Below are 17,120 nucleotides of genomic sequence, written 5' to 3' on the forward strand. Positions count from 1 at the left end.
CTGGGTTCACACGTCACAGCCCACATCAAGGGGCCTAGCAGGTCAAAGGCTTCCAAATTTTCCACATCTGTGTGCCACAGGCCTTCTGCTGCTCGGAGTGGCTGCTGGGCACTGCCCACCCCGGCCTGGCCTTCCTGACCCAGCCAGGTGCTCTGCTCCTCCCTGAGTCCTGCCTGCAGAGCTGGTTCAGCGTGGAACCCTCTGGCAGCTGCTCCACTGTGCCACACCTGTCCCTGGACCTGTTTCTCAGATGCCCTAAGGGCGCATAGCCTCAGGCTCTTTGTGGCCTCTGACCTGGCTGCTCTGTCTTCACCTGGGTCTCTGCTGGACAGCCTGGGCACCCGTAGCATCCTGGGGACCTGAGCTGAGTCCTTCTACCTCCCTCTGGAGCCTCCTCTGGCTCACAGGTCCCAGCCTCTAAATGCCCACACCTGGCTAATTCAGCCAGGCCTGCTGACTACCCACCCTGCAAGGCTTCCGTCAGACAGTCCACTCATGTTGGGGCCCAGCTCACAGATGATGGTATCAGTTCTGTCCCCAGTGCTGTGTGCAGTGAGGACTTCAGTATGACAACAGCTGTGTGGCCTAATGGTTTCGGTGAGGGCTTGAAAACCAGGAAGCCTGAATGAGAGTGTCAGATCTTACCTCTCAGCCTCAATTTGCATATATCTTCAGTGGGGAACATCAGCGTGACCACCTTATGTGGCTGCTGTAAAGGGCTCGGACACTGGACGATGTTCAACGACTTGAGTGCAATTAGGGCACCCACCACGGGGCAGATGCCTGTTGAACTCATCATCCTAACGGTTACAGTAACAGCCCCACAGAGAGGGATCCGTTCACATCCTGTCCCCACGCTCCCCCAAGACCCCCCAAATGTCACTGAACATGAAGAAGTTACTAGAGAAGACAGAATGTGGGGGACAAACATGGCCAGAACTGATGCTGGAGGCTCAGGGCCCAGGAACCACCAAGGGCAACGAGAGGCCCTGTGCACGTCTGTCACATAGGCCTGTTGGGACGGGCAAGGACCATGGGTGTCCCAGGGGGGCAGGGAGACGGGGCAACGGGTGGGACAGAGAATCCTCCCTCATACCTGTTTGTAGGAATTTGAACCTTGTAATTATGCTGCCTGTGCAAAGAATAATTAAAATGACTTAAAACTCTGAAAAAGAAAAGTTCTCCGTAGCAGGATCTCAGTGTGCCGCTGAGCCGGCTCCGTGGGGAACGATTCAGAGGACTCTGGGCCCCTTTCAGTGAGGACTCCATGAGGAAGGCCAATTTCCTCCTAGACCCTGCCTCAAGGAGATATTGCAAAAATGCAAATAAAGCTTAATGGGCAGAGATGTCCCCTGCAGTGCACTTACACTGTGAAAAACTAGAACCCGCCCCAGTGCTGGCCCGCCTCCCCGCGCTCTGTGTTCTAGCGCCTGGCTCCTCTGCAATCGTGTGCTCCGCCCGGTGCAGGACGGGAGTTCAAGAGAAAGACGTTTAACCACTGAGTGGTTAGGAAATATTAGTACCACTGGAGGTTGCAATGTGCATCCACTTCTGATCTACGGAGGAAGCAACTTTAGATATTCAACTGACTAAAAAGTACGGAAATAATGTCACTCTCACACATGCTCAGGGCACAGCCTTCATGGAGGGCTAATCAGTAACTTCTAACCAGGATGGCAAACACACAAGCCCTTTGACCCTGCAATTGTGGAGACTTGTCTTTACAGACAGAACCCTGCGTGTGCAGGACGACACGTGGTGCTCATTGGATTCACTGGAGCATTGTCCGTAAAGGAGAAGTGATTGGAAACAACCTAAATATCCATCAGCTGGGGACCAGGTAAACAAATGGAAGATTACGCAACTGCAAAAAATGAGGAAGCTCTGTGCATGGATATGGAAAGACTTCCAGGATGTGTGTGTAAGTGGCAAAAGCAAAGTGCAGATCTGTATGCAGTCCATGCTCCCTTTTTGGAAAAAAATAAAAAGAAGAATTGTTTGCATCTGCATTGAGAAAAAAACAACAACAACTGGATGAAGACACAGGAAACCATTAGTGAGGCAGGGGAGGCGGCAAAGGTGGGAATACATTTTTCCTGTATTCTTTTTCTTTATATATTTTTATTCTGAATCCTATGAACATATTACCTACTCAAAAAGAACTTGGTAATGTTCCCATAGCTTACTGTGTTCTGCGGCCACACATCACTCTAACTGCTTTGCACACAGGAATAAGTTAACCCTGTAGGAGGAACCCAGAGAGCAACCCTGGTATCAGCCCCATTCCACAGAGGGGGAAACCGAGTCAGGGACATGAGCACTGAGTCTGCAGAGGTAGCAGGCGGCCGGGCTGGGTGTGAACCAGGGTGACAGGGGGTGCCCGTGGGGAACACGAGACCCACAGCATCTCTAGCAGCCTGTGCAGAGAAAGGTGGAGACCAAACAAAGAAGCTTCCAGAAGATACACAGGGACACCAACACCACCCGATGATGGAGAGACTTGTAACAGTGCACACACACATGCACACTCACACACATGCACACTCACACACACGCACACACATGCACACTCAGATGCACACACATGCACACTCACACGCACACTCACACACATGCACACACTCATTCACACACATGCACACACTCACATACATGCACACACTCACACACCCACATATCCCGACCTTGACCCAAGGCCTGAGTGGGTCAAGCAGGACCCCTGGGAGGGTGTGCAGTGGAGCGCCGTCTGGCCATGCAGGAGCCCAGTCCCGCACCTGGTCACATGCGCGACTCGTGCCCATTGCTAAGGGGAAGGCAGCACCGCAATAGGAAAGTGGGCAAGCGGCGTGGCCTGGCCCGTCACCCAGAGGGTGTCCAAAGGCCACCAAACCCCCGAAAGACTCTCAGCAGCTTGGGGAATCGGGGGATCTCAACACTCCCGTGAGAGCCCGGGAGAGGGGTCACGGGAAGGAAGACCCCGTGGACCGTGAGGACCTGCAGGAACCGCGGTGCCCACCGTGGCTCTGCGTGGCAGCAGAGGCCGGCACGATGGCAGCTCCGAGGGCCAAGAGTGAGATTCCTTCCTCTTTTACACTTTTCGCAACACACGGAACTTGAACAACCAGCCTGCGTTCTTATGATCATTAATCACTGTTATCAGAAAATAACAGGTGAGAACTTCAGGGACACCATAAAAATGGAAGACCAGTGACCCAGGAGCGAGACTCATGGCTCTGCCGGGGCCTCCCCCACGATACGGAGGGATGAGCAGGGATGGGGAGGGAGCCCCGCTGCCTGGCTGCACCCCAGCCCCCCTGGACAAGCAGGCCTCACCCAGGGAGCAAACCGGCCGCCCGCCCCAACTGGGGCCTGTTGGCTTTCCCTGTGCCTCAGTTTCCTGAAATATTCTCGTGATCACAGGCTCAAGAAGCAGCGCAGATCAGACAGATCCTCTACATGGACAGGATGTATAAGCAGAGGAAGGCCATCTCTCGGGTGGTCACCACGCAGACTGAAGGAATTAGACTGACTCCAAACTTCATTTCTGGGGGTGGTGGGTTTCCCTAGTTCACACTCTAGCCAGTGCGTCTAACAGAATCTGAGCGACGATGGAAACGTGCTGTATGTGCACCCTCCAACAGTCACCTGCGGTCACGTGTGGCCCCTGAGCCCTCGAAACACGGCAAAGTTATCTTGCTGTAATCGATGTCATTCGATGTGTAAAATAGCTACCCCTGGCTGCTGGCTTCCACACTGGACGTGGCAAGTCTAGACTTTTGGATTGTTCCAATCTCTTCAGTGTGTGTGTGTGTGTGTGTGTGTGTGTGTGTGTGTGTGTGTGTGTGACTTGCAAGGTTTGTCTTCAACTAGAAAGAAAAGAAATAACTTTAAGGCTGCATGCGTGCCGGGTGTTATTGCCATCACCGTTGCTATATTCGGAACATTCTTTGGAAAGGAAATTCCAGCCCTGGGTCATTTGTCCTGGTGTCTGATGGCCCCTGCTCTTGGGAGTGGCTCCACCAGGCAAGCTGCATGTCACAGTCTGGCTTTGCACAGACCCTGTCCTTCCTAGGCTTGTCCCCTACAGTCCCCTGGCTTCTAGAGACCCAGATCCTAGGCCAATCTTGCTTCGGTGGCCTCCTCCCCGGGGATGAACCAGGCTGGGAAAATAGGAGCAAGAAGCTCTGGGGCTCAGACATCTGGGTGGGGGTCCTCAGTCCCCACCAGGAACACGCACAGCACAGGCTTGCTGTGTGACTTTGGGCAAGTCTCCCTCTCTCTCTGGGCCTCATCTTCTCAGCAGTAAAATAAGAGAAAGGTTACTTGGCCCCACCTGCTTCACGGGCTGCCAGGAGGGTGAAAATGACCGCGTAGGGCAGGAGGTGAGGGGAGTCAGAACGCAAGCCTGGCTCTGCAAAGCCGCCCTCCCAGGGGATACTGCCAGTGTCAGGAGGTAGGAGCAGGGACACAGCCCTGACCTGACCCTGTAGGTGTGATACCCCCCCAACCCCGTGATGCTGAGCCACCCGCGGCCCACCTAACTGCTGCTGTGACCACATTTCCTCTCCTGGGGGATCAGTGTGCCTCAGGCCGACGGCGGGGGCCTCCTGGCCCAGGCCCTCGGCCTGCCGCCTCCCCTGGCCTGAAACCCACCGTTGGGCTCCCGTTCCCCATCAACCTGTGGCCCACTGCCCCCATCAGTGGGCTTGGCCCTCCATGGTGAGGCCTGGCGTCAACCTCGGTGGGGTTTTGGGAGGCGGGAGAAACTAAAGACCCTGGCTGCTACAGACTGAAGGTCTGTGTCCCCTAATGTGCATGTATGTCCCCCAGCGTGACGGAGTTAGGAGGTGGGGCCCTCGGGGGGCCAGGTCATGAGGGTGGTGCCCTTAGGACAGAGGCCCAGAGCATCCCTTGTGCAGGAAGACGGCTGTCCCTGAACCAGGAAGTGGCCTCTCCAGACACTGAACCCACCTTCACCTTGATCTTGGACTTCCTGCCCTGGGGCTGGGAGAAGGGCATGTCCATGGTGGTAAAGCTGCCCAGCTATGAGGAGGAGTCCTGGGGCCTGCAGGGCACACTGCACACCACCCAGCTACAATGTCCTCCAGGGACTCCAAGGGCAGGGCTGCCAGCAGAGGTCAAGGTCGGGCCTGCCTCACCTTTCTGCACCTCCCAGGTTCTTCCTGGTGTCTGTTTGCATCAGCTTGGCTTGGGGAGGCTGGGGAGGCTGGGGAGGCTGGGGAGGCTGGGGAGGCTGGGGAGGCTTGGGGAGGCTGGGGAGGCTGGGGAGGCTGGGGAGGCTGGGGGGGGCTGGGGGGGCTGGGGAGGCTGGGGAGGCTTGGGGAGGCTGGGGAGGCTGGGAAGTTTGGGGAGGCTGGGGAGGTCCCAGCAGTGGCCTTTCAGGGTCCAGGCACCCCTAAATCTCAGGGCTCTGCAGCAGCCCCAGAGCCTCAGGGAGCAGCGCTGAGATGCCCACAGGGGGCTAAGCAGAGGCTCTGGCCTCGGACAGACCTGGATTCAGGGCCTGGCTCTGCCACTCCGCCTGAGCTCTTCCGTCCAGCCACTTGCTGACCTCGGTTTCCTTGCCTGTCAGCTGGGCACTGCCACCCACCCCCAGGGACCTGGGATGGTGAACTAAGAGCTCCTAGTGAAGTGACCTCAGACAGTCGGTGCCTCGTCAGGCCCACTCTGAATGTCGAGAATCCAGGGGACTGAGGGTCCCCGGTCATCGTTGGCAGCACCCAGCAGGCAGAGGGGCGCCTCTCTCTGGGACATGGTGCCGAGGGCTGGAGGAACGGCTCGGCCACGCCTCGTGGTCTTGGCTCCACCCTGGCCCTGCAGAGGGCCTGGCCAGGTGCACCTCGGCCTCTCCAGCCACAGCCCCTGCTCACAGGCCTCTGGGGCCCACCCTGCTTCTCAGGCCACCCGTGGGTCCCTGCCCTTCTCCTGGGTCTCTCTGGCCTGAGGCAGCCCCTCCTCAGCCCTCTCCTGGGCGCCAACCTGCCACATGCTCACCCACGAGCACCTGCCCCCCTGCTCTGGGTGTTCCTTACTGGCCCTAGCGACTGCCACTCAGCACAGTGTCCTCGCGGTCAGCATCTGCCCCTGCAGAGTGCAGATCCGGCAGCCACACCCCACTCTCCACCAGGAGTCACTGCCCTGCCAAGGGGCTCACGGTCTCACCAGCCACAGCGGGCGAGCTGGCTGCTGCAGGACCAGCGGCCAGGCGGAGTGTGCTGGTGGGTCTCCCGAGGGCCAGCGTCCCTGACCACCCAATGGCACCTCTGCATAAATTAGAGAAACATGCTCTTTACTCCACCGTGGTGTAGGTCAGCCCCTGCCCATCTCCCAACGGCTGTCATGTCAGAGGAGCATGGAATTTTGCCCCCACCTGCCTTTTTCTCAGCCAGGTACATTTGAGCAGTGAGCAACCTGAACCATGGTATACGACAGCCCAGAGGCCTGACATATAGCCTGGGAGGCTTCTTGCAGGAGGCGGAGGTGGGGCCTGAGAAAGGAAAGAGCTCAGCCCCTTCCACAGGCTGGAGAGTGGCAGCCAGTGAAGGCTCTCATCCCTGGGGCCTCATAAAGGACTGGCCTACCCAGGCCTGCCTGGGGGAAACCACTTCCTATCTCTCAGCCACAGACTCATCTGTAGCAGGGGTCCCGGGGTCCCGGGGTCCGGGGGTCTCTGGGACAATGAACTCTTGCTGGAGCAGGAGTGGAGGGCCGTGACTTGAGCCGTGCTTTCTCATGACGTGGCTGCGTTTGTGCCGGGAACTTCCTGTGCAAAGGTGCAGGTCAAGATGGCCCAGCTGCTAGGGTGACGCCTGGTGTGGAGCTGTACCAGTAGGGACCTTGAGCCCAGACACCAGGTCCCAGAGACAGAGAATTCTGCTTTACTGAAATTTGGTCACAAATAAGCTTCGATGGCAAGACCTATATAATAACGTGCTGAGCCAGCTCTGGTCCTGCTCCTCCATCAGGGGACGAGGTCCCACCTGGCCCCAGCTTTTCCTCTCTGTGTGTCCGTTTGTCTTTTCTCAATTTCCCATCAACCCTTGCTGGTCGAGGCAAGCCAGGGCGGGCATTGCTTCAGCCAGCGGAAACAAGACCCCCACCTGCCCTTCAAGCCCTGTCGAAGGCCCTGGCCCAGCCTGCGGAGACAGCCCACCCTGCCTCATCCCAGGCCACACTGGGCCTCTCACACACAGCCCCGGCCCTGCCCGGACCTCAGCGGCTCTCCCAGGCTCAGAATGAGAATGCTCTACCCGGAAAGGGGGATCAAGGCCCAGCCAGGTCAGGACAAGCCTCTCCCAAGTCCGGGCCAAAAAGGGAGGTGGCCACTGAAGGTCAGCTTAAACCTGGCCTGGCCCCCAGTAATACTCAGTGAAGAGAGGGTGCTGAGCACAAGGGGGCAGCCAGCAAGGACACAGCCACAGCGCAGACCCCGGGTGTGTCCGAGACCTGCTCCCAGGAGCCGCAGAACATCCGCGCAGGGACGGTCTGACAAGGAGAGCTCTGGACCCAGAGCACCAACGGGAAGCCGAGGCTGGGCGAGAGCAGGGCTACTTTGATCATCAAAGCACAGGATCCGGGAGTCACAAACACACACGGAATGAACGGGCGGAAGTTTCTAGTGAAATCTAAAACTCAGAAACATGCAACACGAAAAAAAGATTTGCAATCTAATCCCTGAAACGTGAGCCTGTCAGTGCAAAACTACCTCTCTGTTCTCTTCCTCCTTCCCACCTCTGCTAGGAAATAGAACGTATGGATAGCCGTGTCTGGTGCTCTGGACAAGAGACAGGACATTCTGTTAGTTAGAATTAAGTTTGTCTGGAAGTGACAGAAAATCTAAAATAACAGTGACTTAAGCAAGATCCATATGTATTCCTCTCCTATATAATATTCTTGGTAAAATGATGCTCCAACGTGTTTGGGACCTTTACTGTACTGTTATCCCACTCTGCACAGATCCTACTCTTAAGTTTACCTCAGAGTCTAATATGGCTGCTTTAGCTCCCACCATTATCTCTGCATTCAAGTCAACAGGAAAGAGAAGGACATTCCCTTCCACTTTAAGGCATCTTCAAGCAAACTGCACTCCCCACTGATAGCTCACAAGGCCACATCTCGCTTTAAGAAAATCAGGAAATGTTTGGCTAAAACTTACACCTAGCTAAGATTCAGGGGCCAATGCACAGGCTCTGCACCACCCTCCAGCTCAAAGACTCCAGGATGGTGACCCATCTCAAGGAAGTGGTCCCCAAACCCTAGACCCACAGAGGTATTCAGGATCTTCATTTAAGACAGGAGACTTGGAAGGAAACCAAGAAGTCCACGCAGGCACAGGACTAGGCAGCTCCACCCACTGACGGGATCACTCACAATGGCCGTGGCGATGGGGGTGGGCAGTGCATGTCCACAGCACACACGGGGCAAGGTTGCAGAGAACCACCATGAGCATGCCTGCCCAGGGGAACAGAGCACCCTGGACCAGGCACAGATCCCAAGAGATAAAACGTGCTCAGTGCTTTCAATTCCACTTTGTGTCTCTGTGTTTGAACTCTTTTCAAGTGTAGAACAGACGCCTCATTTTAAAAATCAATAGTGTCCACACACACACACACAATTACCACAGGCCTCAGCAGTCTCAGAGCCTAAAGAGCTAAGAGCAACCATCTCAGGTGCCCTGACAACACCTGGGGAGGCAGTGGCCACTTCCTGCCTTGCAGAGGACAAGGGTTCACGGCAGGTTCAAGTGCAGCATCTTGCCCAGGGTCACTGAGCTTCCAAGTGAGGAGCGGGCCTATGGGCTCCGTCACCAAGGTAAGTAGGTCACTCTTCCCCGTGTGGCCAGGCCCATCACACTCAGCAGGGCCCCACCCACTTTCCCACTCAGTGCCCTCCTCCTCCCCGAATTCCCTCCTCTGCACCTGCCCGATGTCTCTGTGAATGCCACCTCTGCCAGGGAGTCCTCCCCGATCACCACAGCCACGTGTGATAGAGCTCTGCACCTCGGCAGGGGGCCCTCACCTTTAATTATGTGCACCTCTCTCCTACCTCCCTGTAAAGTGCCAACTCCTGAAAGTCCAAGTGTTCAGGAAAGGGGTGGATGGATGGGTGAATGGATGGGTGGAGGGTTGGTAGATTGGTGGATGGATGGATGGATGGATGGATGGGTAGGAGGTTAGGTGAGGAAGATATTCACCAAGGAAAAAAAATGCCTGCATACATTTCAGATTGATGGTCTGTCCAAAATGTCAAGATCAGAAAGATACAAACATAATCAATGTGGCCCTCAGATGCCACCAGCTTTGAACTGCAACATCCTAGAGACATCTACAAGATCCACCTGTGACACTGACTGAGGAAGGAAACCGGGGACCTGGAGGTTGGGGAAAGAGGTCCTCAGTGAATTCTTTCTTGGCAGCCTGACCTTTAGCCAGAGGCCATCAGGTTGTAAATTAAGACACAAGGTCCCTTGGAACAATGGGGAAGACCTTTGGTGACCCAGTCATGGAGCCCTGGGAATCCTGTGGAGGAGGGCAGGGCTTCTCTGTCACTGTTTCCGGCCTCCTTCCCCTGGGCTCCCCTCCTCAGCTGGTCTTTTGGAACAGGCTCCTCCATCCGTCCAGACACCGCCTGTCCACGACGGTCAGGAGCTGGGCGTTTAAAGTCTTCTCTCTTAACTACAGAATCAAAAGTTCTTGGCTTTGCTCAGAATCAGTGGTAGGACGGGGAGCAGGTGCTGCAGAAGAGCCCCTCTGGTGTGTCCCCTCCTGGTGGGTTCAGGGTCCCCACTCCTGCCACCCTCTCCTCGAATCCTTGCTGATGGGCTCCAGGCTTGTGGATGGAGCCTTCGCTGGGGACCTCTGGTCTGGCCTGGCCCCTGGACGGGAGGCTGGGGCCGGCACCCCATAGGATGTGGCCTGAGGGTGTGTGCCACCGCTTCAAATGTACCCAGGCTTCCACCACAGCTGCTCCCCAGGCCGTTTAGTCTAGAAGGAGCTGACATTCTGCAGGAGATTCGTTCATTCTTTCAAATTCTGCTGAGTGGGGTTCGTGAGCCCCCAGGAGTCTCTGACAAGGTGGGACGCGGGGCTCTACCAAACACTAGCCTCATTCCTGCGCTGGGGGCAGGCTCCCCTCCTCAGGGGCCACCCTTGGTTTCACCTGGTGATACTGTGGAGAGGTCAGTGTCACCAGCCCCACCTGCACAGGGGCAGCTGGAGGGGAGGCTACAGCTGCAGGGAGCCCATTCCCTCAGCCTGGAAGTACCTCGCCTCTGCGCAGCCTCCAGGGGGACTTTAGGAGGCCCCCAGGCGACCACCATGTCCCCCATCTCCATGTCCCCAAGGGGCTCCACTCACTGCTCCAGGCCATCTCAAAGCTGGACCAAGGCTCCCCTCCCGGGAGACACCCCGACCCACGGCCCGTCAGCAGGTTGTCCCAGGAAGCCATGGGCCTTGTCCCAAGGTAGGGCAACCAAACCAAACAGGCTTTCCAAAAAGAGTTTTCAAAATAAACCCACAGCAGTGAAAAGATGTGTCCTTCCAGGTCCTTGGTCAGGGAGATGACCCAGAAGTCTCCTTCCTGGGTCTCTGTTTCTGAGAAAAGTGTACCTAGGTGTTCTGGACTGTTCCACAGGCTGCCCTTCCAGCATGCGTGGGAAGAGGCTGCCCATCTGCAGCGGCACTTCAACCCCTGAACCCTTCGCCTGCCTGGGGGCTGGTACTGCAGGGAATTGCTGAACTTCAGACGGAGCAGGGACCTCGGAGATCACATGGGATCACATGGGCTCAGTCCTCACATGGGAAACTGAGGCCAGAGAGAATAGGGACTGACTTCCTAGAAAAAGAATCCCCAACACCACAGGACACAGGACCCTGGAATATCCTCCGGTCCCTACTGACAGTCCTCTAGCACCCAGCTCCCCAAGCATCTTCCAAATCAGCAAAGGACAGTTCCAGGAAAGGACAGTGTGGGCACCATGTGTATACACACACACACACACACACACACACACGCCCTTAGATTGCTGGTTTCTCAATGGCCCAGAGACCTGCATTTGGGAGAGGGAGAAGGGGCTAAGCAAGGTCCCCACTCAATTCCCTGGGTGACCAGCCATCCTCCTCCTTCTGGGTTGGGGGAGGGTGTGTGTGGTGGCCTTGGAGGGTCACCACCTTCTGGAGAGGAGAGCTGCTGGGCTCCCCACCCCCAGGCCTGACCCTCCCCACCCCAGGTCTGGGCAGTTTTACAAATCCCTCCAGGGTTCAGGGGCCTTGGGACACAAAAGAGAAACTGGCTCGGAGATTTTCAGACTCCACTCAGGATACCACAGCCCACAGGCACTTACTGAGTGCCGACTGTGTGCAGGACACAGGATATGGACACAGGAGATCTGACTCGTGTGTAGAATTTTACAATCTGAGTAGGAAGACGTGATATTGAATGGGTTTTGGCTTCTTTAAATTTGCTAGGAAAAAAGGGGTTCATGACAAAGAAGTTACGCAGGTTTCCAAAAGAGGAATCCCATGAGCCTGCCCAGGTGGAGGGCTTCCCGGAGGAGGTGGGCCCTTTAAAAGGGGCAGAAGGAGTGCAGAGGTCACCCTGGCCTGCAGGACCTTCATGGGCAAAGGCGTGAGGTGACACACTGGGGAGGACAGAGGAGGTGAGCTGTGTGTGGCTTCGAGCTAGACTGGGCTCCCCAAAGGCCTTTCAATAAGACAGCAAGACCTCAGGGTGACCAGGGGACCTCGGGGGACAGGCTTTCCCCCACTGCCTGGCATGAGCACCTTCTGTCTCCACCAGCGAGAACCGTGCCACCAAAAGGGCTCATTGCAGGGAGCGGGTGGGGACCAGCAGTTTGGCGCATGCGTGGAAGTTACCCCTCTTGCCTTCAGTGGCACTCTTGGGGACCCTCCACGTTTCAGATGCCCCTGGGGACAGGAGCAGTGCCACTTCCTGGTTCTCAGATCAAATGGCAGGCTCGGGGTAACAGGACGTCACCAAACATTCTAGAATTGGCCACCAGATCAGCACGGAGTGGCTCCCCAAGAACAAGACGATTTGTGGCCCCTCCCTTCTAAAGATGACCCTCCCAACAGGGGGCAGGGGGCTGGCAGAGGAGGCAAACCAGAGGGCAAGGGGTTGTCTGGGTCACTTCCCTCCCTGGGGATCTGTCTGGCACATAGCCCCCATCCCTAGAGTGCCCAGGACCCCACTGTGGGCGGCCCCCACATGCCCTGCTGCGCTCCACCCATCTCCCCCGGCCAGCATTTCCTTCCCAGCTGACTGGTGTCAGGCTCTCTGGGAAGCAACCTGTCACCCAGCTCTGGGTCCACGACCCAGTCCCTGCCCGGCCCTGTCCCCCACTGCCCCACCTCCGGGCCTTTGCTGGGACTTTCTCTCCTGCCCTCCCCCTCCCTCCTTGCCGGCTGCCCACCTCAGTTGTCATTGTCTAGATGGCAGGCGCAGAGGGATGACTCACTAGCCACGACAGTGTCAGAGGGAAGAATCTATGGTCATTTGTCACTCATTTCTTACTCCTCTCTGCTCCGGCCTGTGGCTGGGAGGCCCTGCAGCGGGGCTGGGACCCTGTCTGCCACATGGAGCTCCAGGGGAGGAGGTTGAGGGCTCCTGGTGCCTCCTTCTGCTTCCTGGAGACCAGGTCCTGGGGCCTCCGCTATGGATTTGGGGATCTCCTGGATTAACAGGAAGGTATCCTGGGGCTGCGGGGGGTGGGGGGATTTAAGCTTTTAACACTTGTTGCTTCAGTGAAGATCACTGCATAGGGCCCAGACCCAGGACAGGGTCCAGGGGAGGAGGGCCTCAGGGGGAGGTGCTGGGTCCCCTCATCACAAGCAGACCTGCCCGTCCTCTCAGCTGCTTCTTGGGGGATGTACTGGGGCTTCTCGGGGCCAGGGCTGGTGAGAAGCCTTCGCTGCTGTGGCCAGAGTCTCCTTCAGGGTCTGGAAGGACACGTGGGAACACCAGACCTTAAAAGCAAGGAGGCCCAGGTCAGGGCGCAAAGCTGAGCCAATGGCTCAGACTGAATCATCCCTGGCCCTGCCCGGGGAGAGCCCCATCTGGGCGCCTGGAGTGATGTCAGGGCTCCTGAGGGCTTCGGCAGGACCCCTCTATCATCTCAGGCCTGGACCTGAGTTCCACTCTTCTCTGCGGGGTCTCCATTCCCTGGTTGTTACACTGGGGGCTTGGATTAGGGCTGTGACAGGCACATTTCTTCCCAAGGTGGGTTCTTTTGCAGATGAAACTTCACACAGACACTCAAACAGCAAACCTGTGGAAACGCACCTGGTGCCTGCCATGGTGGGGCAGCGTGGGGTGACAGCCAGGTCTCCCCTGAGCCCCAAACCACTGGCCCTAATGCCCTCTAAGAGAAGACCGTCTCAGGTGACTTCCCCACTCCACTGGGCATCTGAGCCCTGAAGCCCCGGTCCCTTAGCCATCTCAGCCTGTCATTCCCGGCTCTTCTTTCCCTCCATGTCACCTGGAATCCATCAGCAAATCCAGAGGCTCTGTTGTCTTGTGTCACCACTGCCCACCTCGTCCTGGCCTCTCCTGGACCTTCAAGGTCTGTCACAGGTCTCTCCACTTCTGCTTCCGTTCCACCTACAGTCTGTCACCCTCTGTGCAAACTGTCCTGTGGCCCTGGCTTACTCAGAGAACCCACCAAAGCCTTTCCGGCCCTTTGGGGCCCCACCTCCCTCTGTCCTGACTCTCTGCTCCCCAGCCAGCCACATCCCCCCAGGATTGCTCTTGCTTTAAGGCCTGTGCTAAATGTCCTGTCCACGCTGTGGCTGCTCGTGCCCACGTGTCCAGAATGTCCCCCTGGGCTCCCCACAACTCCTAGGCTGACTTTGTCTCTCTTCTTGGTAGAACACCAGCCTTGCAGGGGCAGCAGCATGGTTGAAGCCTGGGCCCAGCCCTGCCCAGTGCAGACTGCTGAATGAATATTGAATGAATGGCAGAGTCTGAAAGGTGAGAGGAAGCCCCTGCACCCAGGGCACTAGGCAACCTGTCTGCATTTTCTCTCTGCCTAGCCAATGTTTTCAAAAAGAAGTAGGAAGGGTTTACTTGCAAAGATCCTCCAGGGACCAACACTCAAGTGGCAGCTTCCTAGCCCTGTGGAGGTGAGGCAGGATGCATTCCCTAGTTATCCGAGCATCCTCCCCCCAGAAGGAAGGAGGGGCTCTGGAACAGCAGGGTGGAAGGACACATGCCACCAAGGACTCAGGACACCACCCTGAGTGGCTTGGGGGGGAAGGGCCTTTGAGTCTTCGCCTCCTGATCTTTGAGTACTGTAACGTCTGGGGTGTGCCAATAAGGAGCAATGAATGTGGGAGTCATACCCCCAAACTGCACTGTAGTACTTGATAGTCAAGAAGCATCAGGCTCCTATCGGAAGAACAGGGTAGAAATCAGACGAGACAGATTGCACTGCTCAAGTTTCCTAGACTTCTGTCAGTTGGAAAGGCTGTCCCCAGTGGTAGCAAGTCCTCTGTCACTAAAGCTAAGCAAGTATATTTCAAGAAGGTTGTCAAGGGCATTCCTTTGCCTGGGGCAAGGTTAAAGAAGATGCTACCTATGAACCCTTCCAACCCAAAAGGTCCTCTGCAATAGAGCTGCATGGTTAGCAGCAAATCAAAACTCTCAGAGTGCTTAGGATGGACCAGGCAGAGCTCTGAGCAGGTGCATTCTGAAATGGCACGATAACCTCATGCTGCCTGTGGGCAGCTGCTTAAATACAACTCATCCAGTCCAGGAAACAATCCTACGCAGCAGGTGGTGTTGGATTTACAGAGAGGGAAAGGCAAGCTCTCTAGGCCAAGTGAGCAAAAGGAGGATCACACCTTTTTATTACAATAACTATTGAGGGTTTTCCCAATAGGCCAATGTGCTACACCATTTCTATGGATTTAATACTTAAAACAACAGCAAAGAGGAGTTATACTGCATAGTCTCATGAAGTAAACTGAGGCACAGACAGGCTAAATAACTGAATAGGTAAAGAACAATGAAAGGTAAGAGGAAATGGGTCAGGCTAGGTCATCCCTGGGAAAAATGGGAAGTAGGTAAGGTCAGGCCCCAGCCACTTGTCCTCCCTCCTCCCAGATCCTGGCCAATTCCACCCTGCAACCTGGGGTGTGGCAGACACTTGCCTCTGGGGCCCCTTCCCCATTGGAATCCCCAGTCCTTCCCACAAGATGGTATTTGTCTTTGCGGGCTGGCTTCCAAGGAAAAGCAAGCATTCAGGGTCCAGAATTTATGGGCTATGGGTGGAGGAAGGGAAGGAGTTTAGAAGAAGGGAGGCTTTTAGAAGAGATTAAGGACCCCTCCAAGGCACTCCCAGTCCCTCCCACCCAAGGGGTCCTCACCTGCAGCTGTCCCCCAATCTCTGCCTGCACAAGATCCGCCCAACTCTTCTGCTGGGCTTAGAACTGAGGCCCTGGGAGATGAGGTCACAAGGCTAGAGGAGGCAGCGGCAAGGCGTCCATCATGAAACAGACCCGGGACTTTCAAACCGCAAAGCAGGGAATGGATCCCCGAGCCGCGCTCATGGGCCATGGCACCCAAAAAGATTCCAAAAGGCTTTCCAAGGAATCTGCCTCAACAAACTTGAAGCTTCCTGGGCGTCCTCTGGGATGGATCGGGCGACAGGTTTCTCTGTGGAGCGCAATCCTAAAGCATGAGATTGCAAGGTGGGGGCAGGCGAGGGGGAGGTGAAGTCAGACGCTAGGGAGCCCTCTGGGAAGTCGGTTCCCAAACCTTTCAGCTTTATGCGCTCAAAACTGTGTCCCCCGCTCCAGGGCCCTGCAAGATCATACCCACCGGGTGCACCCTGGACCCTCCCCAGCCACTAGGCTCGGCAAAGTCCCGTCCAAAGGTCACTGCCCCAGGCCCGGCCAGTTCAGCGGGGGAGGGGATCCTGGTGGGCCCTCTGTTCCCGCAAGCGGATCAGCTGAAATTGCGGATCGCTTGAAATTGCGGGGGCCTTGGGCCCCTCATCCCGCGCTCGGAGGGACCCCAGGATCGAGGGCGCGCCCCGGGGCTCAGGCGGAGCTGCGGTGCTGCAGGCTGGCGGGGCCCTGGCCGCGCACACTCGCACGCAAAGTTCAGACCAGGCAGGAGCCAGAGCGGACAGCCGCGTCTACACCCGCGCCGCGGCTCTGGCAGGTAGAGGCTCAACCCTAGAAAGCCCGGCGCCCGGCCGCGGAGCGTGTGCTGGTCTCCCGGTGTCCGGGCTGAAAAGTGTGGCCAAGTCGTCGGTTGCTGCAGAGTCACCCTTCCCCGAAGAACCGCGGGCTGGCCTCGGCCGCGGCTGGGTTCCCACACGGCCCGAGGTGCCGCGGTGCAGGGTCCCTCGGAGCCCGAGGACTCCCGGGGACCGAGAAGTGGAGTGGGGAGGCCGAGCAGCCCGCCGGGAGAGCGGCGCCCGCCCCGACTTACCCCTGGGGGTCCCCGCGCGCGGGCGCCCCGGCCCGTCGGATCATGCCGCCGGCAGCTCGGGCACGGTGCTGGGAAGGGCTCAGGCGCCGCGAGGCGCGGAACGCGGTGCCCCCGGCGCCCACATGTCCCTGGCGCTGGCCCTCGGGATGGGCCCCGGCCGCCGCCGCCGCCGCCAGCCCCGCGCCGAGTGGGGAAGCCGCCGCCGCCGCCGCGCTCTGGGGCTTTCGCTCCCTTCCACTTCCTGTATCGCAGCGAGCGGGGCTTTCAGGAAGAGGCTGGCCTTGGTGGTCAAGGGTTTTTTGTCAAAAGCCATTCGGCGGCGGCTCGCGGCCCGGAGCCCCCTGGGGCACACGGAAGCCGGGCGGCCGCGCCCCCGGGGCCGGGCCTGGCAGCGGGCGGTGCCCGGGCAGAGGCGCCCAGCGCGGGCGCCCAGTCTCGGGGTGCCGCCTCCGCCCGCTGGGGCTGCAGCCCGGGCGGCCTGCGGGCTCCCAGAGGGAAACCTAAATGAACCCAACTGGGCTGGGAAAGGAGGCCTCTCCCCTCCGACCCGCCCCGACCTCTGCCGGCAGGTGGGGAGGCCTGGAGCGGGAGTTCCTGGTCCCACGGGAAGCCCGGGCTTTGCCTCCCGTCTGAAGGGTTTGGAA

The 17,120-nt window shown here is 57.6% G+C and overlaps 1 protein-coding gene across 1 annotated transcript in view; it reads right to left on the reverse strand.

Moving 5' to 3' along the window:
* Positions 1–16,581, reverse strand: part of Rin3 (Ras and Rab interactor 3) — a 107,168-nt gene extending 90,587 nt beyond the window's left edge. Inside the window, exon 1 of the mRNA XM_027931640.2 lies at positions 16,477–16,581. Within this exon, the coding sequence (XP_027787441.1) occupies positions 16,477–16,520 (44 nt within the window). The 5' untranslated portion in view covers positions 16,521–16,581. The remainder of the gene's footprint in view (positions 1–16,476) is intronic.
* Positions 16,582–17,120: the final 539 nt, after the last annotated feature.

The sequence above is a fragment of the Marmota flaviventris genome, chromosome 2, assembly GCF_047511675.1.
Source record: "Marmota flaviventris isolate mMarFla1 chromosome 2, mMarFla1.hap1, whole genome shotgun sequence".
Taxonomy (NCBI): Eukaryota; Metazoa; Chordata; class Mammalia; order Rodentia; family Sciuridae; genus Marmota; species Marmota flaviventris.